The sequence below is a fragment of the Hylobates moloch genome, unplaced genomic scaffold, assembly GCF_009828535.3.
Source record: "Hylobates moloch isolate HMO894 unplaced genomic scaffold, HMol_V3 SCAFFOLD_11, whole genome shotgun sequence".
In the NCBI taxonomy this organism is placed as follows: Eukaryota; Metazoa; Chordata; class Mammalia; order Primates; family Hylobatidae; genus Hylobates; species Hylobates moloch.
This window is the reverse complement of record NW_026652286.1, coordinates 72,720,129-72,748,083: the sequence shown is the minus strand read 5'-3', so window position 1 is coordinate 72,748,083 and position 27,955 is coordinate 72,720,129. Positions and strand designations below refer to the sequence as shown.

Sequence of the window (27,955 nt, the reverse complement as noted above, 5' to 3'; positions counted from 1 at the left end):
TTTGTGCTTTAAACTCTCCTGTGCTCCTATGTCTACAGGCCTATTTTTGCTGACTGGCAATATTTTCAGTTTTATTTGTCTCTTTTTTCTCTCAGTGTTCCAGAATCTCTTCCTCAAATATTAATCTTGAGGTCAGTTAGGTATACAGCTGTAGTCAAATGCTCAAGGTCTACTAAGGCTATAATGAAGCTCAACTGGACTGAGGTGAGATGTTTGTCGATTTCCATTCTCTAGTCCTTAGCTGTATCTAGAGGTAAATTTACTCCTGAAAAATTAGAAACAGTATATAGTCCTTCTTTGGCTAGAAGTAGTACACGGAATTACATAATTTCCAGAATCAATGAATTTCAGTATTTTTCCTCTGTATCACTATTTGTTGACATTATGCTTTATTTACTAATCACTTGAAATCCTAAGATTTATGTCCTCTCTCACCCCATTGCTGGATTCATAATGTCCAAAAAAGTGTTGGATTAGTTCAGATGGGGTGGAATATGGACATAGCATCTTACCACCTTGCAGGTGGGAGGGAGGTTCAAGCCAGCTTCTGTAGTAAGATGCAATTTCTGAATTTAGTAGATATGGACATAAAGTAGAAGTGAGTAAAATTTTTCCTCTGCTGGTTTCTTAATTGACTTCATTAAAGTTTCAGAGGTCTAGGTTTCAATGACTCATTGATAAATTCTTAATTTAGCTCATTTCTATATGAAGTGGTGATTACTCCTAGCAGTCAACAATTCTTAATTTCCAATGCTATATATTCTTAATTTCCAATGCTGCTATGACTGTTTTCTTTCCTTTTATATTTTTCTAATAAAATATAATAAAATGCTAATGCTTTATATTTTAAAATGTTTTCTAATAAAAAATTAGCACTCTAAGGAAAAGATGAAGAAGGTGACTCAGGCAGAGTCTTGTGCAGTTAGCTTTCACTGAAATCACGAAGTCAGTATCTTAATCTCACCATAATGAATGTAAGTCCATTTCCTTCTCATCCCCTTAAGTTCATGGATAGGAAACAGCAAATAACCATCCCTGAGTACTAAGGCATCTTATATTGTAAGCAGTTTATAGTTACTAAATCTTATAAATTCAGATAGAAACCTTTCTTCCTTTAGGTAAATAATGCCATTTAATCATTTTATTTCTTTTGAAAACATAGATATTAATTCACAAATTCAAATTATACATTCTTAATTTATGCATGCTAATTTTCCTTCATTACACAATTTCTTACACACTAAGGAAAACCCAGATACTTAAAGTTGATACTGTTTTATGTTCTTAATATGTAAAAGACACTGTCACAGAGGAAACAACAAAACAGCTTGTTCATTAGCAAACCCAGCATGTAGGTGGAAACAAAGGGACAAAAACAAGACCCTAATTATACCCATGAATTCCTCTTCCACAGATAAAGTAAGAAGATCTTGCTTTCTTCTCGGCAACAGTGTCCTTTAGGGCTTTTGTTAAGAACAGATTTTCCCATATGTCTCTGAGTCAGTATGTGAGCTTCTTCATTGTTGCCTAATAAACACAACATGAATTCCCACTAGAAGTCAAATAATGGGTATTTCTAGTGCAATTTTCTATGCGTGTTAAATGAGTAAGTTGAAAATTTTGCCTTTCTGAAGCTCCTTTAGTGAGCAGGGGGCCATTATATGTCAGATTTTGGACAAGTCTTTGCTTAGATTATAGTCCGATAAAAGAAAAATTATTCTATAATACTGCACCTCCATAGGATAATTTTTTTTTGTATGCAGGATTTCTTAAGCACCAGTTTGAATTATAGTCCATTATCTCCGTAACTGTTACCTTACCCTGCCTGGACATAAAAACCAGTGCTTAAAATGCATTGAAATTTCAATAATTGTGAATAATTTTAAACATATATGACATTCTATGAGGTTCAACAACAGTTTATATATGCACTTATGGAAAGGAAACAAAATAAACGATACCTCTATCAAAAACTATGTATTCTTCATTTTAGCTAAGATTGTCCACAAAAAGTACAGGAAATTGAACACGTAATAATGAAGACTTAATATTTGTGCACTGCTGGAGTGCTTCTGGATGATTATATTTAACAAAAGTTAATGGCCAAGTAATGGAAATAATGATCTGGAGTGAAAATCCAATATGAGTTTGATGAGCAGAACATTCTGAATGAAAGTCTACTAGAGGAGAAAATCCCTGTGGAATATTTTACTTCCTAGTACTTCTGGAGTTTATTAGTTTTAGTATGAAAAGGGACAAGACTGATACAGGAACCTAACTGACTATGTGCCGGTGATCTTCAAAAGTGAAAGTGATGGGGGGAAAACCTGGAGAGCCCTTAAAGAAAAACAGTGAAAAAAAAAAAGTCTTTAAAATACTTCATTTCTATTTCCATTAACTCCAAATGTCTATTTGTCTATTTGCACATGGCCTATAAAATGGTAATGGAACAAGTAAATATTTGGTCTGCTAGGACAGGAACCTATTCCAAAGACATTGAGCTAGAAATAGGTAAGGGAGACGAGATTTTCAATGCCAGGAATAAATGACAACAGGTTTGGGGCTCTGATGAACAAAGAATGGTGATTTGGGGACTTAGATTGATGAATAACAAATTTATGACACAAAAGATGTAAAAGACTCCTTTAGTCCTTGGAAACAAATCTTAGGTATTCTTTTCCTTAATGACTGGAGAAAGAAAGGAGAATGGTAAGCATTTCCAGACTACTGATAACAGAAATGGATGCCAGTATTCTAAGATTCAAAGGTACAAATTATATTAATATGGTTAGGCTTTGTGTCCCCACCCAAATCTCATCTTGAATTATAATCCCCATAATCCCTATATGTCAAGGGAGAGATCAGGTAGAGGTAACTGAATCACGGGAGTGGTATTCCACCTGCTCTTCTCATGATAGGGAGTGAGTTCTCACAGATCTGATGGTTTTATAAGGCACTCTTCCCCCTTTGCTTGGCACTTCTCCTTCCTGCCTCCTTGTGAAGAAGGTGCCTTGCTCTCGCTTTGTCTTATGCCATGATTGTACGTTTCCTGAGGCCTCCTCAGCCATGCTGAACTGTGAGTCAATCAAACCTCTTTCCTTTATAAATTACCCAGTCTTGGGCAGTTCTTTATAGGAGTATGAAAATGGCTTGATACAGATACCATCATTATCACTATCACCATTACCACCACCACCACCATCATCATCATTGTCATCAGTATCATTATCATTATACGTAACATTCACTGAGTACTGACTAGATGTCATACACTAGGCAATGTATTTTACATGTAAAATTTCATTTAATTCTCACAACCCAATCAGCTTACTCTTTTAATTTAGTAAGATAATAAATTAGGTTACTTACTGAAACCTCATAATCTGCAGGATAAGCAGAGCAAGTAAGTCCTATTTTTATACACTGGTTTATACTTTTACCAACAATGTTAAAGTGCTTTGCAAATTATAAATGCTATGAACTCATAAGCAGTCATCATCATTATTAGTAATAATGCGATTTACTATATGAAGAGAGTTCATATTGATCATTCTGTGATATAACAAATGTAAACAAATCTTAGCTCTGATGTAATCCATTTTCTTGTATATTTTAGTTGTATCATTTAGGGCCAAATGAATGAAACGTTTGGTAATATATAAGCAGGCAACTAATTTGTTAATCATATTTTTTTCTAAAAGTCATATTATGTTCTAGTTATTATCAAATTTTCAACTTTAGAATAATGATTTCTAAATTTCCTTAGCAAAATATATACACATAAAAAATACTGTGTTTTGAAGACACTGACCCTCAAGAAAACAAAGAAAACTAAATCTGGCAGATTTACTCAAAACATGGTGGAAAAAAATGAGCCAAATGGTTATTTGGCACTCTGTTGATAAATGACGAACTATAACCTTCAGTTGTTCTATCACTTTCGATCATTTTATTTACAATTTAGAGTTAAATTTCAGTAATGCTAAATTAAATTTATCTTTGAGATTTTCTGACATATTTTCAGATGATTAGATTATATTTTCCTGCAATTAAAACTATATATTACATTTTATGCAATGGCAGAGCAATGGCTCTGGACATAATTTTATGCTAAGAAAGCAACTGATGTATTTTTTTTAATATTTCTTTTTGATCTTATTTTATTATTATTTTTGAGACAGGGTTTTGCTCTGTCATCCAGGCTGGAGCTCAGTGGTATGATCATGGCTCAGCTAAACCACCCAGGCTCAACCCATCCTCCCACCTCAGCCTCTTGGGTAGCTGGGACTATAGACATACACCACCATGCCCGATTATTTATTTAAGTTGTTTTTTCTTTTTTTTTTTGTAGAGACAGGAGTCTTGCTATGTTGCTCAGGCTGGTCTCAAACTCCTGGGTTCAAGTGATCCTCCCATCTTGGCCTCCCAAAGTGCTGGAATTATAGGCATGAGAACTGTACCTGGCCTGAATGTCTCTTTTATAATATGCTATTATGTTAATTCCTTTTCCCCAATATAATATTATTATTTATTTCTTATATAGAAACTGCCATTTGCTGTTTCAATAGTTCTTTGGAATGAACCCAAAACAACAAAATTTTTAATGAAGGACAATGCTAATTCATTCAACATTTTTGTCTCAATTGTTGTAGGTTGGATGAGTGGGGCACATATTTGATATAGATCATATGAATGATATTTATATTTATATTCCAATAAAATAAGCCATGATTTGAATCTGCATACCCAATGTAAATTATAAACTAAAAAATGACACAAACTTTTTGAAGTCTTAACAGTTTTCTAACACCTCTGTTTCCATTTAAATTTATATTTAGAGCTGTAATCAAATGGTTGGTGTGCATTGTAACAGAGAAGCAATCTAAAATTTCCGCAAGAAAATAAGTTGTCATTGTAACTGAGACTTCTTTTAAAGAATGTAAAATATAGAGATTTGAAATTGTTAAGTTTCTAGTCATAATTTTAGAATGTACAATTTTTCAACTATGTGTCTTCTTGTATTATGAAATTCTGTCTATTGCTGTTGAAATCTTAGCCTCTTATTTAATATTCAGTGTTATAATTTTTGTAGTGAACTACATTTTTCTTCTTAAAGCCTAGGGCTGCCAGATATGGTAACAAGTCGTTCAATAATAAAAATGGTATTTTGTAAGTGTGCCTGTCAATTTTAAGAATAAAAATGCACTATATGTCTGGGCTTTGTTATTAAATAAAGCCAGTTTATTGACCTAAAACATGTAGATCAAGGTAGGCAGAATGCTAAGGAAATGTGGCTGAGTCTTGCTTTTACTTGAATAAATTAAAAAAAAATTTTACATTTTAGCCTTCTTCCTAAGCAACACTTTGACCGGAAGTATTGACATCTAGAAAAAACTGAGTGATATGAGTTTCAGGTCAATGTATCTTTCTCACTAACCCCAAGGGTTAGCAGTAAAGAAAGAAAGAGAAACAAGAAAGCTGAAAAATTCACAAATTGTATTTTTCAACATCTGAAAAATAAAAAATTTAGTATGCTTATGTTGTTGTAACAGAATACTCATAATCCTGTTACTTCTCTCAATACTTTTGCTTTGGTAAAAGAGGTTCCACTTTAATTTTTTAAACTCACCATGTGACATTTGTGAACAGTTAATGAAGAACATTCTTATTGTGAACTGAAATAAATAGGACAAAACTCGCATGCCACCCGGAAACATAAAACAAAGTCATCCATTTCAGATAGAATGTTTTGCATAGATAAGGCATATATATTTTCATGACATTGTAAGCTTTTTAATACATTCAGAAAAAATAACTTAGCAGTGTAAATTATTTGTTCTTACTATGAAACAAAACAATTTTCTTCTACTTGAATTAGGTTTGTGCAGTTTTTAAAAAATCATAGTGTTGTGAGCAAAAATCCACTAATATTCAATCACTATCTGATCAATTCAGTCATAGGCAACAATGATCTCACAATTTGTCATTTGCTACCCACCCCCCAACCTAAGAATGAGAAATTCTTTTTAAAACAAGTTGTACGATGTTGGGGCTCAGAATATGATACCCCAGAATGCGGCACAGAGTACCTTGACCTGAAGAAGACTGAAAGGACCTTGGAAGCAGGATATTTTTGAACTTCTCCCATCTGTCTCTTTCACACTCATCTTTCTCTACTGAAGAGAATGATAGCAGAATTCTCTCCCCTAAGGCAGATCACAGAAACTATAACTTCCCTTCGTCAAAGCAAGCCATAAAAGCTAGAAAGATTGACCTTCTCCCTTCTCCCTTGAATTATCTCATGTGACAGGTGATTTGTCCTACACCTGGAGGAAAGAAATACCACACAAAAACGCCAAGAAGAATCTGAACACATAGGCCTTGCTGGATTTCCCCTCTCAGTCTATAACCATTAGATCACATCCTTTTTGTCCAATCATATTTCTACACAGCTCTCTATTCTTCATTGAACCTAGCATAAAAAGAATTTTCTCTAAGTCTTTGGGTCTTCATTTCTGAAGACCCCCGTGTCACATAAAACTTCGATTAAATAAATGTGTTATGTTTTTCTCTTGTTAGCTTGTCTTTTGTTTTGAGTGACAGCCTTGACCCTTATGATAGGTCTTTTGGTGTAAGAGTGCCAGCGATGACCCATCCCAATCCCAGGTGATCACCCTTTCCAAGAAGCATAGATCTTTGGGTCTGAACTGAAGCCAGTAATTCCAAAAATTATTTAATCTGTAATAGACTATTTAAATCAGTGTTCCTCACTTTTACACTGTTGGTGGGACTGTAAACTAATTCAACCATTGTGGAAGTCAGTGTGGCGATTCCTCAGGGATCTAGAACTAGAAATACCATTTGACCCAGCCATCCCATTACTGGGTATATACCCACAGGACTATAAATCATGCTGCTATAAAGACACATGCACACGTATGTTTATTGCGGCACTATTCACAATAGCAAAGACTTGGAACCAACCCAAATGTCCAACAACGATAGACTGGATTAAGAAAATGTGGCACATATACACCATGGAATACTATGCAGCCATAAAAAATGATGACTTTATGTCCTTTGTGGGGACATGGATGAAACTGGAAACCATCATTCTCAGTAAACTATCGCAAGGACAAAAAGCCAAACACCGCATGTTCTCACTTATAGGTGGGAATTGAACAATGAGAACACATGGACACAGGAAGGGGAACATCACACCCTGGGGACAGTTGTGGGGTGGGGGGAGGGGGGAGGGACAGCATTAGGAGATATACCTAATGCTAAATGACGAGTTAATGGGTGCAGCACACCAACATTGCACATGGATACATAGGTAACAAATCTGCACACTGTGCACATGTACCCTAAAACTTAAAGTATAATAATAATAAAAATAAAATAAATAAATAAATCAGTGTTCCTCAGATTTGATGGAAAACAAAAATATTCTATTTTTTAAAATTTTTCAAAATGTTTCACTGTTACTTAAGAAATTATTCAAGTGAACCGCTAATGCAGACTTAAATTATTTTAATTATATTTTATGTAGATTGGGACAAACATAAAACAAGTCATAAACTCCTTATACTTCTAGATCAATTAAACAAAATCTAATACACTACAATATTATTTTGACATAATAAAGGATACTATTTTGTCAAAGCTGAATCACCATTTGTAATACCAATATATCAATAATAGTAGGACATGGAACATTTGAATTTGGCACAAATAGATTGCCATGTGATGATTTCATTCCCTCATGATTTTTTCTCCATTTGTACTCCTGTGATATCCTTTGGCTTTAGTTGCCAAAGACAAATGTTTACATATTAAATATTCCTCTGCTCATTTCTCATTTGCCTATGCCACTAAAAATAATCCTATACTATTTTGCCTAAATATGACCTGGATAAAAAGACAAGCTTTGGCATAAATATCACATGAAAGTATTCCGTCATGATTATCCAGAAGATTCACATGTTTTTACCATTTGTATTAAAATCAAATTAAAACACAATGCTTAAAAATTATCACAGACGATTTGTAGACCTCCTAATGCAGAAGCAAGATGAAAAACAAACAAAAACTAATTAGTTTAATTAAAGTGTACTTTCTTCAAAACCTAGTGAAATTTCCAGCTTGCGCTAAAATCCCATGGAGGCAAAGAAGACTGACCATTCTCAAGTCAAACTTCGGGTTCTTTTAAAATCGCTATATAGGCAAAACCATGTTTCAATCAGTTCATAAAATACGTCTCATGGTACCGCAAGACTCTTTCTTGCATAGTTTGTGTGTGTCACCTGTAACCTCAAAAAAGTCTAATGTCGAACTTGAATTATAAAATAGATTCTAACCTTTTGTTTTCTCTAACTGCTCTGTCTCCTTTCTTCCAAGAGATGGTTGGTTTTGGAGAGCCTTGGGGTTTGCACTCTATGACAACTTCTCGGTCTTTGGTAACAATTATTGTTTTCTTCAGTTGATTCAGTGCAAAAGTGGGAGCTGAAGCTATTAAAAAAGCAAATGTTAGTTTCTACCATAAGCAATGACAACAATCTCTAATGGGTGATTCACAAAGATTTTCTAACTTTTTCTTCTGGGAGGCGTTTCTCATAAAATCATAGTATATCCACACATGAAAAAGGCAGTAACTCAAAATTTTACTTACTATTAATTAATATGTATCTTACTACATTAGCAGGTGATGATTTCATACAATGTGGGATCTACAGGTAAAGGCTATTTCAAAAAATGACATGTTTTAATAATGATTACCAACTTCAATTACGAAAGACTAGTGAATGACTTTGGCAAAAGAGCAAGATGCTAACCAAGAGAGTCCATTTGGGCTTCCTTTGGTAAGATGGAGGTGACTTGTGAAAAAGACAATCCTGTGTCTTCCTTTTCCCATGTACGAATCTTAATTTATTCTGTATATTACTTTAATATTATAAAACATTAAATGTTTTATATACTACATTGCTTAAAAATTAATTTTTTCAAATTGAATTATTTGAATTTCAATGAGCAATTTCACTTGTAATTTTTCACTTAGTTCTGATCATTCATTCATTAATATTAATATTGTGTATACTATAATTTTTATCAAAACACTTTTGCATCTAAAAGAGAATCTGAAAGATGTCTACAACTCTACAGTACCTGTGACATTTATTTTTATCAAACTGATATTTATATGTATTTCATATTATATATATAAAATATATCATATATCAACATAATGCATGTCACGACATTGAAAAAGTTATGTATAGCATTGAGATAAGTTAAGAGATTTTTTTAAAACTAAGAAACTGGCCAAGCATGATGGCTCACCTCTGTAATCCTAGCACTTTGGGATGCTGAGGTGGGCAGGTCACTTGAGGTTAGGAGTTCGAGACCAGCCTGGCCAACACGGTGAAACCTCATCTCTACCAAAAATACAAAAATCAGCCGGGTGTGGCTGTGGGTGCCTGTAGTCTCAGCTACTTGGGACACTGAGGCAATAGAATCGCTTGAACCCTGGAGGCAGAGGTTGCAGTGAGCAGAGATGGCATCACTGCACTCCAGCCTGAGCGACAGTGAGACTTTGTTTCAAATAAAAAAATAAAAAAAGCTAAAGAATTTATGAGGAGATAGTTATAGGTAACATTTTTTTTTTCCTACTAGGAATAGAATTTACAAAAAGTAATTTTGAAAATACTTCTTGTGAATGATAAGGGTTTGAGAAATGTTTCAGGGCTATTAACTAGGTGAAGGGTGAATCAGCCTTTTAATTCTGTGCTATTATAGTGTGAGTTGACAAGAAAGTACATTATCATTTGATTGGTTAGAACGAAGGAGATCGAAAGGAAGAATCCTGTATCTATTTTGGATGGATTTGTGTAATGTGGAGAAATTTCAACTGCAAACATTCACAATTCAACAAATTGCTTTAGGATGTATTACATTTAGCTGATACGTAAATGGAAGGTTCCAAGATTCCTGAGATGTTTGGTGTTTCTCTTAAGTCACGCTTTGAGAATTTAAATGGGGAATAGAAAGCACACTTGGGCTTCTGCCCGCTTTGGAAAGACAATGAGTTAGTATCTTTCTTTACATTACAAACATCCCAGAACGAGTTTAGGAAACAATCAAAGTGGGGAAAGTAAAATTCATTCCAATGGCTCCTATATGCTTTTTCTGGGTAGTCCACTTCACTGGACTGATTCTTTCCTGTAGTATTTAAATAGTGAAGAAATGCAGTGCCTGGGTTACATTCTTATCAAGGGTGTAACCCTATGAGATTGTAGTGCCTGGTGTCAGGAAGCCTTTCCCTGTTACATCAGGATGGTATTAGTTGATGCCCCTTGAGGAGAGAGTGATTTAGCCTGGAGTCTTGTCTTGCAGGAACCACAAAGCTACTGATAGGAATTGCTTGGGAAATTATTAAGCATTGCTATGGGAGCATGGACAGGCTGCTGGAATTCTATATTCTGATCTCCCACTCTCAAGGCATTCTTCCTTGGAAGTTAACATATATTTCTTTACATGATTTTTTAAAGTGCCATAGCAAAGGCGTATTGTGTAAACCTTTTAAGATGAAAACTAAAGTTAGAAAAACTATACGAACAAAAAGTTATGGGACAAACTATACACAACATAAACCTGTCTACTAAAGTTAAAAAAAAAAATCAGCAAGACATAGCATTTCTTTTCAAGCCATAAAGTAGATTTTTACAACCACATCATAAAACTTCAGTATAGTAAAAATTAGAGCATGAAAAGGTTTTTTTTTTTTTTCCATTTATTTACTTGGAAACTGCATACCTAGAATCTTCAGCTCAGCACTAGCGTAAATGGCTCCATACTTATTTTCAGCCAAACACTGATACATTCCAGCATCTGATTGATTCACATTGTGGATCATCAATACTCCATTAACCATCTCAACCCTACTCTGTAATGGAATTAAAAAAATTAGATCTAGAAAGTAAACAAATAACATGGATTTTATGGGTATTCTCTCCTAGACTAAGAAAAAACAAGTTTGCAATTAATGCAGTTAAACATCATTTGGCCACTTAGCAATGTAAATGTACTGTTCATTATTTTATTATAACATGCCTCTTGTAAATTATAGTTATTTATTGGTTGAAAAAGAAATTATAATTTTTTTGTAGTTATTCTGACAAGTTTTACTTTCAGGTTGGTTTTTACAGTGAGGTGCCTTTTTTATGGTACACTAGTTGAGCTTGTGAAATATAATCAGCAGGTGATGCTTTTATTTGCATTCTGTTTACAAAGGGAAAGAAGGATTCATATAGTAGAAAGGATTGAGGTTGTAGACACATGAGATCAAGGTTAAAAATAGCCCAGGTCATAAGAACAATCCCTTTACTATATTGATCCAATCAGTAGTTTGCCATTTTCACTCACTTCCCAAAAAAGTAACAAAGATAGAAAACTGCCTTGTGACTAGATTCTAGATAAAATTATTGGTCAGACAATATACTTCAGTATCAGAAGATAGTATAAAAAACAAAAAATTGAGCATGTGCAAATTAAGGTAACCTTAAGTCAAGAGCATATTTCAAAAACGAATTTTAAATTTAAAATGTTGTTAAACAACCAGATGTCTTGTCTACTTAATGCCAAACAAATCATTAAAAAAAAAACTTAGTTGGCAGTGCTTTGTCTATCAACGAAGATGCCAAGTAATTTTAGGTGATATCTAAAGGTTAGCTACAAATGGAAATAAGTCTATGATAATCATTGATAGTTTCATAAAAATTTATAGGATTGAAAACAGTTTAAAGAAACACTGTATTACCAAAAAATGTAATGAGGTAACTAAAATTTAAAAATGCTTATATATTTGTTATGTCTCTCACTCAAAATACATTAAAATATATGACTACTATATCCCAGACATTGAGCTAAATTCTCAGTTAATCCCCGTAACATTCATCCTTAACACAAACATGTCCCATTATAAGAATCAGAAATACGAAAAGGCTTTCAATAAGACTAAAGAAGCCTAGTTTGTCCTGTGTGAAATCTCGCTAAAATGACAACAGAACAGGTTAATAACTCCCAACAGTACCTGAGGTGAGAGGGGTACTCCATTCTTCAGCCAACGATATGTAGGTCTGGGTTTTCCAGTAGCCTTACATTCCCATCGGAGAGGGCTCCCACTGTCTAACTGAGTATCATTCAGTTTTTCTACCCAGTGTGGGTAGGCTGTAAGTATGTAAGCAGTAAACAAGGATGATTTCATTTCTCAAAAGCTTTACCAAGTTTAAAATTTACATGGAAAAATACAATGTATTTTTTTAAAAGCAATTCATTCAACCATAGGTATTTTGAAGAAGCACGGCATTGCATTACACACAAAATTCTATTTCCTGTACCCCCAAAAAATAGCAGTGAAGATATTTTGATAACATAAGATGCTATTGTAACTATGCAAAATCTTCTTCTTCTTTTTTTTTTGGACTTTAAGTGATTTAGTTGTCCCCAAGGCACCTGAACCAGTTTCATAGGAAGTCAGGTACTAGAGTCAATTGCTCTTTCAATGTAGTGGGGCAGCATTAGCACAGGTAGAAATATACAGTGTATCTACTCAACTTGTTTCTATCTCTCTCTATATATAACACCTGAATAACTTTGGAAAAATGATTTGTGAATCCAGATTTTAGTGTAAAATTTTTCTTAATTTACATTCTTGCAATATAATTTATTTTTGCAAAATTGTTACAGAGGAAAATTTATTTTATTAAGAATGAGATACTGTTGTAATTATATGAAATCTTAAGATACAAGTTAAAGTCCATTTCCACTATTGGCCAATTTTTAAGGAAAAATGTTGAATAAAGCTGACTCTTTCTTTACAAATATTCTGTTTAAAACAGTTAAATACGTATAAAAATATTGCACTGAATTTCGTATTTCTAACAACATTTTTGGCAAAAACTATAAAATATTTATATGTGCTACTGAGGACTTCAATCATTCATTCATTTATACGTTCTTTCATATATGCTACATAGTCCTTGTTCCATCTTAGAGGCTATTAAGAATACAGAAACAGAGAGGCTCTACACTTAAAGAGTTTTTGCTGCGGTAGAGGTGGTCTAATACCATTGCCAAGGAAAAGGAGAGCGTATGAAGAAAGACGTATTAAACAACTGCACATTGGACCTGGGACGGCGGCTCAGGCTTGTAATATCAGGAATTTGAGAGGTCAAGGCAGAGGGATTACTTTAGCCTGGGAGTTCCCAGCTCAGGCAACATGGTGAGACCTTGTCTCTACTTAAAAAAAAAAAAAAATTATCCAGGTGTGGTGGCGCATGCCTATCTGTTCAGCTACTTGGAAGGTTGAGGCAGGAGGACTGTTTGATCATGGGAGATTGAAGCTGCACTGAGCCATGATCATGCTACTGCATTCCAGTTTGGGTGACAGAGTGAGAACCTGTCTCAAAAAAGAAAAATAAAAAATACAGAAAACTACACACGCATGTCAGAATAGTGGGTATAAAGGAGTAGCAGATGTCCCAAACCAAAGCCAGTTTAGAAGGGAGGAGAAAGAGCAAGAAAGAACTCACATTTATTAAATGCTAGTGCTAGTCATTACCATGTCCTAGACAGCGAGCCAAATTCTCAGTTAATCCCTGTAACATTCATCCTTCAGGTAAACATGTCCTATTTTATGAATCAGATTTTGACTCAAAGAGGTTAAAGAAATTTACCCAAGGTCACAAAATTAGTTACTTGTTTCTAAGAGGGAATTTTGCTTTTATTAGTTTACTGGTCTTCTAGCCAATATAGTATAGACTTTAGAAGCCCCACTTTGGCATAGCATAGTCAGGATCTGTAGACCTTGGAATACATTCTGTGATTCAGCTTCTAAGCCTGCAAGCTATCATTCAAAATTCTTACCATAGTGAGTTTCAAATATTCATCATGATTTCTGTACCTGCCTTCGGAAATCATCTCTTTGTAGTTAGGTGTCATATATGCTAAAATGCTGATAGGAGTGGTGAGATACACAAACAATATTAAACTCTACTTTTACATCTGGCTTTTCTGTAAACTTTACTAATCTGCCAGAATACTTTACACTATGCATGACTCCTGTAAGCCAAATAAACTGGTGTGTTATCTCCCAAGCACACATTGTATTTTATTTAAACTGTTCACTCTACATAGAATATTCTACTTCTATTCTCTGTGTCTTTTAATTCTACTCGTGATTCAGTAGTTATTCTAAATTAAGTAAGATGTATTAATCACAGCCCCAAAGAAGAGTCATGTGCACCTCCTCTGGACACCTGTAGTTCTTATTCGTTTGGAAAATATTCATGTCGTAGCTTGTTACCTCTCTTCTGTTGCTGACTTAAATTGTTACTAAATATTTTAGTTGGTTAGAGTTTGACACTCAGCTTGACAGTGAGATCATTAAGAGCAGAGATGATTCTAAACATGTTAGACAAAGCAGTGTCCTACATATAATAACTGATTGTATTTGTTAGACTTATTGATCTATCTCTAAATGTACCATGACTGTGAGCCTTTAAAATAAATTCAAAAGAGATTTTTAAAAGTTATAGAAATGAAGAGCTAGGAAAGAAAGAACTGTTAAAATATTCAAATAAAAACAGATTTGACATCTGAGAAAACAATCCATTAGAAATTGGAAGAAAAAATGTTTCTTCAAACATATTTTGGAATACTCTGTAAAGTGGCCTAATTTAGAGTCCTGATTCCAAAACAAATTTTTCATAGGAATCAAACATATGATTAATGACATTAATATAAATATGAATTGATTTTTTCTTTCCTTTCTTCAGATTTTTTTTTTGGATACCATTAGAGGTAAAATGCTTACTCTGAAGATACGAACATAAATGTGCCATCATATCTGTTTGCTATCAGCTCAAACTCTAGTGGGTAAAAGGCCATTAAAATGTTATTCAAATTCATTCTACCAAGAATTCTACAAGTAAAAGTGGCCTGTTACACTGCCCTCAAAATAGAAAAAATGCTATCAATATGTCAATTATTGGCAGATAAACGACAGATGTCATTTCATATTTTGTTGCTTTGAATGCTGTGCCTCGTGTGTGAATCTTTTGTACCAAGCTATGTTGTTATGTATAAGATCCATACATATGTAGCTTTATCTCTATCTATGATGCATAACAGCAAAAAAAAATCCTGAAACGGTATAACTTGGTGATGTCACTTGGCTGCTTAAGATGCCATATGCAGTTAGTATATATAGCCTGCCTGTTAATTGACTTGATATAAAAGCTTTCAAGCAAGTCCAAACAAATACACACACAAGCACACAAACGCATAAACATACACACACAAACATGCACACAGACACACATACAAGTGGAATTTGGGTTGTAGATGTGTTACAATGAAGTTAAGCTCTATATTAGAAAAATAAATTTAATGTCATCATTGAATAAACATTAATTAACATTAAGGCTATGGGAATTCATGAATTGCTATCCTTCACAAAATACCTGGAAAATGCAGGTTATGTTCAATACTAGATCAGCTTGACTTCTACAACAGACTTCTTTTTCACATTGCAAGATATTTTATAAACCACTAGGTCTATATACTACATGGACCGAGGCAAAAAACATCATGTGAAAGGGCAGTGGTAAAATTTTTAAAATAAAACATTAGAAACTGGATTAAGGCCTGAAATCATTTGTCTTAGGCTGTAATCTGAAAAAGACAGTACGGTACTTGCTAGATTCTTACGAAAACAACAAAATTACTGGTAACATAAAATCGGAAACATAAAAGGTTACATTTAAACTTTTTTTTTTTTTTTTTTTTGGCAGAGGATTGCAGGTAACTAAAGGGCATCAGCTTTGGCTTCTGAATAATAACATGGGGTGAGCAGACACCAAGACATGGCCTGCATTATGGAGAGTCTTTCACCTATCTGGGAAAGAAAAATCGCAGGCTGGGCCACATTTAAAACAAACCTAATAACTTTTTAAAATCTAGCTTTGTCAAGCCACCTATTTTAGGATGTGGAAAACTGAAGAGACATATGGCACTTTAAACCCAGGAGCTGTTAAAGCCTCACCAGATGCACTGTACTTATGTAATACATTTCAGCTTCAGATCAGTCTCTGGGTTACATTTTATAAAACGCTAAGCAGATGTGCATAAAGAAAACTCTTGCTTATTATCTCTTGTCATTAGAAATTCTGTAACTCTCTACTGATAAATGCTAAGTGTTATTGGCCTCCTTTGTTGCTTCTGTAGTCTTCTGTATTGAGGAGTCAACATATTTTATCAACATAGATCACTTTCAATCTTATGACTCTCAGCTGTGGGCCAATGAGAGGGAATGTGTTATATTGGAGAGATTACACGGTTGGGGGTGAATATGGGTTCAAATTCTAGTGCTACCATGCCCTTGCTCTATTATGTGGCTGAGAATAAGTTATTTAACTGTAATGAATCTCAGCTGTAAGCTGTAGATAGTAATTCCTATTTCAATGAGCTACTATGATGATAGAAGATAATATATATGGGTTACTTTCCCTGCAATCCGTTGCCCATGTGTAATGTTCAACTTCATTTTCTAGCAACTGTGAATATACATATGGCATCACTTTCATAATAACAGTAGAATTCAAGGCAAGAATTTTCTCTCCATAAAACAGGATTGAAAACTGTCTTTAGGTATGAAATTATTAACCAGGAATCTACAATTTTAGATCATTTCCTAGAGTAAACATTTAATATATTTTAATAGCTAAAACATCTTTAAAGATCAGACCTAACATACATAAACAGTATTTTGAAGAAAAGAAAAAAGAATAAAAACTAATGGTAAGGATTTTAATATATCATATAGTTTTCTGTAACATTAATAAAATGTTAACAATAGTATATAGGAAGTAGAAATTATCTGCTCTCGATGCCATTCTCATCTCATGCCTTAGTTCAGGTTCTCAATGTCTCACTGAGAAGAAGCATGCTATGCTTGGGGGTGGAGGTAGGATGTGAATTCTGGTGTCACTGCCAGTTTCAGTTGGATTCTGGTTCTACTATTTGTTATTAATGGGTCCTGGGGTAATAAGTTCCTTAACATTTTGAGGTCCAGTTTCTTATCTGTCAAATGGGAATCCTAATACCTAAGGGTTACTGTGAGTTAATGTAGGTAAAGCGCCTCGTAGTAGTGTCTAGAAGGTAAGCTCTTGGTAATTATTAGTTCCCTTCATTAGTTCCTTAGTCTTTCCTGACTCTCATCTATTTTTCATAGTGGACATTATAAAATGATGTGCATGCCCAAGCATTAATCTTTATAACAGTATAGAATCATAATAAAAATTATCCACTGTGTGCTGAACAGAATTCACAGGGCTAGATGAAAAAAAAAGTAGACTGTTTTGAAAGAGCTTACAATCAAATTGCAGATGATAGAAGCCATTAACATTTGTGAGGATACTGTCCAGAGATTTTATGAAGATAAGGAAATCTATAATACCACTTGACACTGAAAATGAGACTGTATTCCTTTACTGGATATTTAGTACAGTACAACTTACTTTTCTTTTAAGCATTCTGGATAAAGGAATATTTTCATACTGATACAATTCTAGTTGAAATAGTAAATATAAACTGTCTAGAGGTCATAGTGACTGTCTTTATAGAGTGACAAATTACTAGTTGGTGAGGCACATGATACATATTTAAACTCACAGATCACACATCGTTATATAATGAGATTTTTGTGTACATAAAATATTTCCCATTTTGAGAACTCCTTATAAAACTGCTTAAATGATGTTTGTCCTTCCTGCCTCCATCCTTCCCCCTTCAATTACCCCTTTTCTCCTTACTTTGTTCTTCATTTCTTTTGTCATTTTGTCATTTATTTCTTTTCCTTTTAATTGAGAACTTTACCAAGCAAGAGTTCAACTTGCATTAGAACTATAGAAACAAAATTTTATATGATGAGTTAAAACCAGGTCTTTTTGATCAATCGTCAGAAACTAGAGGGGACAGAAGTAGCTAAAGAAATGACTTAACCCATGAAAATCCTATTATCAAGAAAGGCATACCAAGTAGAATATTTATGCAGTTTATGCTAAGGTTCAAATTATTTCCAAAACTTAATATTTTGATTTTTCCAAGTTTTATTTCTTTTTTATGAGTATTACTTTTAAGACATATTTATGTTATATTAGACATGTAAGTGTACCTTAATTTTAATTTATTTAACTACCATGGACTTCTTGATGTTGTATCATTTGTTGTTTTATGTTTACAATGTAGATACTGAATTAAAAACAGTAAAATCTGCGGCTTAAACTTATGTGTACCGTCTATATAGCACTTTTATAATGCTTTGACCAAGAAAAGGGACTAGAAATGCTGCCTTAGATTCCTGGTTCATTTTTTGAAACTAACAGCTAAGCATAAGTATTGCTGCAATTGTACTTTCAAAAACAATGTGCTACCATTGTTTTCAGTACTACGTGAACATTGACTGTTTGGATAAAAAGGGCAGTCTGTACTTCTAACAGAGTCCCAATTACAGAGCTTCCTACAGTAATTCATTCTATTGAGAGAATATTCTAAATATAAACCATGAGACAGTGAAACATCCATTCATCATGCTATCCATATCTACTGCCAGTCAGGTGGAAATGACTGAATCCTATCTACACTTTACACAGTTTGGTGGGGAGGAAAGCCCTCATGTCTAACATGACAGTTTTAAAAGTACAAAAGTTGGATGAATACATGATAACCAACATACTTCTTTTTTTTTATTTGTAATATTTTTTAAGACAGGGTCTAACCCAGGCTGGAATACAGAGGCACCATAAAGGCTCACTGCAGCGTTGACTTTTTGGGTTCAGGTGATTCTCCCACCTCAGCCTTCTGAGTATTTGGGACCACAGGAGTACAACACCACACTCAGATAATTTTTTGTATTTTTTTTTTTTTTTTTTTTAGAGACAGGTTCAGCTGCCACGGCCTCCCAAAGTGCTGGAATTTCAGGTCTGAGCCACTGCACCTAGTTACCAAGATACTTTTAGAAGTGAAATAGGACACTTCATAATTGTCCTAGGGCAGCAGATGTAAAGTGGGATTTTCTAGGGCAAAGCAAGGTGTATGGCCTCCTGATGGAGCCTGGTAGAAAGCCAACCTAAACGTGGGCTAAATAAAGAGTTCACATGCTTTCAAGATATATTCCCCACCTGTCACAAATATATGCCAAGTAGCTAGCCAGCCCAGTTTCTCTTTCTAAGGAACAATCTAGATTTTTTTTTTCTATTCAAAGTGATGCATGCTTTGGGTAGGTTTGTCTTTACCCAGCTGGCCTACGGTGCATGACAAGGACACCCCAGATTGTTTAAGTAGCACTTTCTCACTAGAATGTACACCAGTAATAAGGAGTGAAAGCAATTTTTTTTTTTTACATTTCTGGAAACAGTCATCATTACCTATGAATTAAGTAGCTGGGGTTAAGGGAGGAGTAAGTAGAGTCATGCTATGTAGGAGCCTCAGTCCCTAGAACATACAATCTAATTCTATTTAGGTGTGGGCCATTCTTCAGAACACAGAGAATTGGTACTTTCTTCTGATAGGCTTCAGAGTAACAGGCATGCTTTACATTATTTGTGATTTTCAGACAAGTTGAACACTTGTCTTTCAGTACCAGATTTTTATCTGTACAGAGGGATGGTAATACTTCAAACTGTTGCTGTGAGAATAAAATGACTGTGTATTTTAACATTAATCTTTGCTCCACTGCGGTACAGAAAAAAACTTTTTTTTCCCTATGGCTAGAGAGAGTTGTCTTAATGATTTGTTTTATGAATTATGAGCAGTTATAAACTTTGTGGATTTCATCCAAATATTCATGGCCTAAAAACAATCAAACCACTACTAATATTTCAATCTTAGAAACATTTAAATGTCTATGTCCTTTTCTTCCAGATGCTCTCCCCTGTTTAGCCCTTAAGGTACCAATTCTCTCTAAAGCTTTTCCTGACTCCTCTGAGCAGAATGCAGTAGACTCTGCATTCCCACAGTCCTCTTTACATGCCTTTATCACTGCTCACAGAATTCTCCACTCTAATGTGGAGTTTGCTTTTCCTCTAGTCAAATGGATCATGAGTCACTTCAAGGCTCTATTGCTGGCATGTAGAGCAGTACAAGGCACTTAACAAACATTAACTGTATCAATGAATGAATGGATAAAATGTGCAATGCATAATCAATTTGGTTAGAGTGCTAAATTCCTAAACGAGTTGTTAAAGATGAAGAAAGACTGGTTGAATTCAGATATTAATATTTCAAAATACTCTTTAGGAGTTCCTGTAAAGGGCATTAAGCTTTTAGAACTGATCTTGGGATACGGGGACAGTCATGGTTTCCTGGAGGGAACAGCCAATATGAAATTTGGATAACTATATATTCAAAGCATCTATACTTGCTTATTGCGATGCCCTAGCCTATTGCTTCTCTTTTTAGTGTCTTCATCTGGAAAATGAGAATACCCTAACTTATCCATTATATATACTATAAATCAAATATGAAAAGTGCAAACAACTTTGAACTTTAGAAGTAAAGATGAGATTGTAAAAACTTTTGAACCAGATTTTCCTAATTCTTAGACACAACCTAGTTGACTGGCATTTTTGGACAATACAAACACTTGCAGGCTGTAGGGGCTATTTATCATACAGATGTATTAATTTAGGCCACAGGTCAGCAAACTTATTCTGAAAAATGCTCGAAAGCAAATATTTCAGTCGTTGCAAGTCCGCTGGTCTCTGTCTCTATTTAATTCTGCCATTGCCAGGCAAAAACTGATATAGGTGATATGTAAACAAGTGGGTGTGAGTTTGTTCCAACATCATTTACAAAAAAATGGCACCTGAGCCAGGCGCGGTGGCTCATGCCTGTAATCCCAGCACTTTGGGAGGCCGAGGCAGGTGGATTACGAGGTCAGGAGATCGAGACCATCCTGGCTAACACGGTGAAACCCCGTCTCTACTAAAAATACAAGAAAAAATTAGCCGGGCGAGGTGGCGGGCGCCTGTAGTCCCAGCTACGCGGGAGGCTGAGGCAGGAGAATGGCGTGAACCCGGGAGGCGGAGCCTGCAGTGAGCCGAGATCGCGCCACTGCACTCCAGCCTGGGTGAAAGAGCCAGACTCCGTCACAAAAAAAAAAAAAAAAAAAAAAAAAAAAAAAAAAATGGCACCTGGGCAGGATCTGGTTGATGGACACTAGATTGGAACCTCTGATTGTGGCCAAGTTCTAGAAAAAGTTAATAAGTTTTCTAAGATTTTTAACTTGTCAGAGGATAGTGCTGGTGCCAGGGAAATAGCTCATTTTTAAGGACGTAAGTTCTGTATGCTGTACAAAGACACCGATAATTCCCCACTCATTTATAATTTAAAACATTTCTATGTGTAGGGTAATTTGACATGATGCCTTACCATACGAAAGAAGTATGATTATAAATTATTACTTGGTTTTTATGTACCTAACAAACAATATTTAGTTAAAGTTAATTTCCACTTTCAGTTTGACTTTTGGGACTAGAGCAATCATGCTTTGCTGAAAACACTTACTGTATACTTGCAATTGTCCACGAAAGGAATTTTTTCCACGTGAGTTTTCAGCTCTGCACTCATAAATGCCTGCATCATCCAGCTGTACATTCGGTATTTCCAGCACTGCCTGAGATTTCCGCAGACGCGCCTTACTAGGAATATAACCATTAACCTTCATCCATGTGATTGTTGGAACGGGGCTACGATAGGGAACAAAAATACTGTTAATACACTCTCCACTATTAGGAACATAGATTCTGTTATCTGGTAATTTAAGCACTTAATAGGCTGAGTGCAATAAAATGTAATCACAATTAAGGACCATGTGCCGGTTGATATATTTCACTTTCCATGTGGGTTGTCTGGGAAGTAGATTATAAAAAGAATTTCCTTTTCTTTCATATTTCAGGAAAGCAATTAAAAGACAATATAAATTGTAACCAATTATGATTTATTTTTAAAAATATTGTTAGCCAGGTGCAGTGGCTCACACCTGTAATCCCAGCACTTTGAGAGGCCAAGGCAGGCAGATCACCTTAAGTCAGGAGTTCTAGACCAGCCTGGGCAACATGGTGAAACCCCATCTCTACTAAAAAATACAAAAATTAGCCAGGCATAGTGGTGGGCACCTATAATCCCAGCTACTCGGGAGGCTGAGGCAGGAGAATCGCTTGAAACCGGAGAGCAGAGGTTGTAGTGAGCTGAGATTGCACCACTGCACTCCAGCCTGGGCAACAAAAGCCAAACTCCAACTCAAAAAAAAAAAAAAAAAATTGTTATGTTTTTGTAAATGACAACAGTAACTTGGCAAAATTACTAACATGTGCTTATTGCAATGAGACAAACAAAAGGGTTATGAATTAAGTAAATTAAAACTTGCCCTGCCTCCAACCCTGCAAATCTTATTTTCTGGCCAAATAGCAAACACAATTTACACATAATCTCCCACTTCATCTCCGTGAAACATACGTTCACACATGTAATGAGTTATTTCTCTTTTGTTATTTTTAAACTATAAATTTTGTATATTTGCTGTTTTATTATATAATGATCATATTCAATAAATATTAGCCTGATTTATTCTGCTTAATAGTTGCAAATTGTTTCATTGTATAGATGTACCAGCTTAATCAACTGCCCCCTTTTAGGTAAACATTGAACGCAGCCGAGGTTTTTCTTTTTTTCTTTTTTTTAAATATTTTTTGAGACAGAGTCTTGCTCTGTCACCAAGGCTGGAGTGCAGTGGCACGATCTCAGCTCACTGCAACCTGCGCCTCTCGGAAGCGATTCTCCTGCCTCAGCTTCCCAAGTAGCTGGGATTACAGGTGCGCCCTGCCACCCTGCCTGGCTAATTTTTGCATTTTTAGTAGAGATGGTGTTTCACCGTGTTGGCAAGGCTGTTTTCAAACCCCTGACTTCAAGTGATCTGCCCGCCTAGGCCTCCCAAAGTGCTGGGATTACAGGCATGAGCCACCATGCCCAGCCTTTTTCTTTTTTTAGTCATTAAAAATCAATGCTGCTATAAATAACCTTGCACATATTTCACGTACTATTCTATTTTCTGTAGCAGTCACTCACAAAAGCCGGACTGATGGATCAAAGGACATGCACATTTTCCATTTTAATAAGTACTGCCAAATTGTTTTTCAATAATATACGAGCAGTTTCCCTACCTGTTGGTAATATGTGATACTGTTTCCCTATATCTTTGCCAGCATTGCATTTGATCAATCTGCTTGAAGCTTTGTTATAGGGCAAAAAATTATATTTTATTGCTTAATATTTTCCTGAACCCTAAGGAGGTTGAACATCTTTTCACGATTTTATTGGCCATTTGCATTTGCATTTCTGTGAATTGTTTGCTTATTTTTTTTTATTATTTTGCTTGCTTTTTTATTTGCTTATTTGTGTTAATTTCTTAGAGTTCTTTGTGTTTTAGGGCCATAGAACTATTCTTGCCCAGTGTATTGTTAGCTTATGATGGTGCCTGTAATACAATTTTATAATCATTTTTGGGGAGAAGAAAACATGTCTTAGTTTCCTTCCTGACTTCTGATTTTTTTCGTGTTTAGAAAATTATCTATAAACCTAAGTTTGTCTGTATTTTCTGAAGTATTTGGTAGCATTTTGTATTACTTTAAAATGTTTGGATCTTTCATCCAACCAGACTACATTTGTTTATTGATGTGAGATAGGGAATGTAAGTGATTATTTTAGCATCATTAAATAAGTAAAACTCCTTTTCCCACAATATTTAAAATGTTGCTTTTGTCATATAATTTGTTCCCACATATTTGAATCTGCTTCAGGCTTCTCAATTCTGTTCCACTGATTTATTTAGTACTATTTATATTTAATACACTTCATGCTTTGGACCCAGTCGACTTTTTCAATTTGATTTCTCACTACTTCTTTCCAGATCTCCTGACCCAGAAACACATCCCTCTGTGTTTCCAATCATATCTGTTAAAATGCTGCTCATCCTCTGAGACCTGTCCTAAATGCCTCCTCTTCAGCAAAGTCCTAATTTGCGTAGCCAGCTAGAATTTTTTCTTTTAAATAACAAAATGCTTGTGTATCTTATGTCTCTTGTAACAGTCTGCCATAGATTATAACTGTTAAGTGTAAGATGTTTTCCCATTATTTTTTCCTAAGGAGTGATAGCAATGTTCTCCATTATAAATGACATTATGATAAACATCCTTACGTATCTTCGAATACCTTTCTGCTTTATTCCTTAGGAATAAAACATAAAATTGAAGTTGCTGGATTAAGGAGTTGGCAATTTTTGCTTGTTGGTATAGATGCATGTATTCAATGTCCAGAAAGGATGAACCTTGCATTTCGGAATATCCTTTATATCAGTATGACATATTATTCTTTTAATAGATGCTAGAATTTTTGCATATATTCAGATGTGAGATTGTCTGTAGCTTATTAAGGTTGTTTGTGGGCTTATTCGCTGGTGAGTTCATGGTTTGTTTACGGATAACTTTGACAGATGCAGTGGCATAATGATGAGTGACTGCTTGATAAACAAGCCAGAATATTCCTATTTTCTGTATTCTGTATCAACTTAAATTGTAGGGAAATTATATTTGCCTTCATATACTGATAGGATTCTCACAAAGTTACCTGGGTCTGCCATCGTCAGTGGAGTTAGTTTTTTGACTGTGTTTTCCTTGATTGTACTGTTTAAATTTCTGCTTATGCCAACTTTGGCAATTCACATTTCACTAGAAAACCAACTATTTTATCTATAATTTCAATGTTTTAGCAGCAAGTTATATAATTGTAATTGTTGGGTTCCGCAGCCAGACTGACTGGGTATAGAGGTAGCTCTGCAACTACAAGTTACTTAACATTTCATGTCTTTAGGTTCCTCAATTGTAACGTATGGTGGAAATATTACAACTTATGTCAGAGAGTAGTTGTGAATCTTGAAAGATTTAAACAGCCTGGCACAAAGTAGCAGGCAAAAAACCCTAGTTTACAATAATATAATGATGGTCCTTGCATATTCTTTATAATTTATATGGTATGAATATATGTTTTCTGTGTTTTCCCCCCACAGATATAGCATTACATATTGGTTAGGAGCATGGACCTTCAGAGAAACCTGGGTTCTAATATGATTTGGGCACAAAGATGCCATGCAACCTTGGGAAATTTGCCTAAGTTCTCTAAATTTTGTTTCTCATCTGTAAAATGAAGATATTTGTTTATTCCTCCAAAATGCAAATATCTTTAGGGCAGTGGAATTTTGTTAGCAGTATGTCCCCAGTGCCTCATGTTTGGTATATTGTTAATAAATGCTTATGAAATAAATGAATGAACGATTGTCAAAATACTATTTTGAAGATTAAGTGAGATAAATTCTTATAAATTACTTAGTAAAATACATGGCATATTGTAAGCACCCAATAAATGTTAGATATAAAAAGTTTTAAATGATTGACTATGTCAGAAGTTTGTCTGTTTTATTGGTCTCTAAAATAAGCATTTTAAGTTTTTGTTACTTTTTTGTTTTAATTCATGAGTTTGTTTTTAAATTTACTGATTGCTCTTATGCTTTATATATATTTATATATTTATATTTTATATGTAATTTATATATTTATACTTTATATATTATTCCTATTATACTTTAACTTTTTGAGCTGAATGATCAGTATAATTATTATTCATGATTAATAATGAAATCATATGACTATCTTTTCTGCTGACATCAAATGTATGGCTACATATGATACGTATTGATACATAGAGTGATATACAGTTTCTACTTTCTGGAACCTGCTGAGAATCTTTGCATACAGAATTAATTTTTGGTACAAGTTCCATGTTATTGGGAAAAAAGTATATTTTATTTATGATACAAGTTTAAAAATTAGTTTTTATATAGCTTTTGTTAGTTGTCATTCAGATACTGTTTTCATGTTTTTAATAATTTCAGACAGTTTACCTCCTATGGAATCCTTGTGCACTAAAATAACCCATATTAATAGATGCAAAGTATTCTCTTTGAAGCAGGAACAAGGGTCCTGGAGTTTGCTCACTCCTCCCCTCACTCCACAGAAAACTACTACTCTATGTCCTCTTTATTTTCATCTTCACTGATCTGTCAGACTGAGATAGGTGCGTTAATTTCCCACTGCTATCATTACTACCAGTATCTTATATGTTTTATTTTGTGTTTTGATTAATTTTCTCTCTGAAAATACATGTTCATAAAAGTTAGTATTATTTTTAGAGTTTTAATTATCCTTTACCAAATACAATGACCCTCTTTCTAATTTTTGCTTTAAGTTATCCTTTTAAAAAACACTCCATTAACCTCACGCTCCTTGTCTATTTATCCTGTTATTTTTGGCTTTTTTTTCATGGTATGTCACTTTGTTTTAATCTAATTTCATCTAAATGGCAAATGGTTAGATTTAATTTTTGACTTAAAAACTATATTTGGTCATCTGTGTATTTTAATAGTGGAATTTTACTTTTTGATTTTGTTGCACCAATTTATTAAATTGTTCTTATTCAGTTATCCTAGAATCACAAAATACAGAACAGCACATAACTTCATATTGAATGTTCACAGCAATAAAACTTGGAGTAAAAATAGTCATGGATTAAAAATGATCAAGGAAGATATGACAATAAAAGTAAATATGCAGATTAAAAATAAAAAAGACGTTTAAAAACAAAAATATAATCATATAAACATAAACTCAATGGCTGGGTTATACATCAAATTAGACATAGTTGAAGAGAGTATTTCCAAAAGTGATAGATAGATTAAAGCTTCATATACAGAATGAGGCACTGAGAGGAAGGGAGACAGAAAATGCATAAATATGGGCATCAGTTAGTAGACATGTAGTATAAAGCTAGAGGGTATGAGTCCAATCTAAGATAATGGATAGATATAGAGACAGAGAGAGAGTTAAGAGAGAGCGGGAGAGAGAGAGAGAGAAGACTATGTAATATCTGAAAAGTATTCAGCATACAATTTTCCTAAAATGAAGGACATGAATCCATAAACACAGGAAATACAATATATACAAAGCATGACTAAAGCCACAGAACACCAATGACATATATTAAAAGTAGCCAGAGAGGGAGACAGATAATTTACAAAATAACAATGATTAGCATGTCTACTGGCTTTTCAACAGCAGCGATGGAAGCAGCAAAAGATGTTGGAACAATTATGTTCAATATAGCGGAAAAGAGAGTAAAAGCACCTATAAACTAATAATTTTGTATCTTGTAAATTTTCTTTAGGAGTGCAAAAGGAGATAAGGATATCAAATCTACAAATATTGAACAAGTGTTTCACCAACAAACTATTACTAAAGGATATACACTTCAAGAAGGAGAATAATGACTCCAGAAAGAAAGTTTAAGATGCAAGAAGTGGTAAGAAAAAACACAAATAATAGTAATAGCAACAGCAATAAAAATAATGTGCATGTATAAAAAGGGACAGCACTAAAATACTGACCAAAAAGAGCATGTAATTAAAAAAAAGAAGTCATACGTTAATGTGTCCTAAAGTTCTTTCATTTTGGGAGGAAGATGGTTAAGATATCGATGAGCTTTTGACTTTAGAAATAAATACTGAAATTAATGACAAAATCATAAAATAGTAGAAAAGACGAGTATAATTTTACAAACAAATGAGGTATATAGCAAAGCCTGGAAATCTCATCTCTTTCCAAAATCTTTTTTTTTTTTTTTTTTTTTTTTTTTGGTCTCCTGGACATACATTTACTTTTTTTTTTTTTTTTTTTTGGCTATGGCTATGATGATTTCTGGCAATCAAGTATAGTAGAATTGTTTTTAAAAA

The 27,955-nt window shown here is 34.2% G+C and overlaps 1 protein-coding gene across 1 annotated transcript in view; it reads right to left on the bottom strand.

The window, feature by feature from the left end:
• CNTN5 (contactin 5) overlaps nt 1–27,955 on the bottom strand; it is a 1,349,686-nt gene that overhangs the window by 279,197 nt on the left and 1,042,534 nt on the right. Inside the window, exons 10-13 of the mRNA XM_032167221.2 lie at nt 21,625–21,806; nt 12,089–12,225; nt 10,813–10,942; nt 8,361–8,511 (exon numbers count right to left, since the gene is read on the bottom strand). Of these exons, the coding sequence (XP_032023112.1) occupies nt 8,361–8,511; nt 10,813–10,942; nt 12,089–12,225; nt 21,625–21,806 (600 nt within the window). The remainder of the gene's footprint in view (nt 1–8,360; nt 8,512–10,812; nt 10,943–12,088; nt 12,226–21,624; nt 21,807–27,955) is intronic.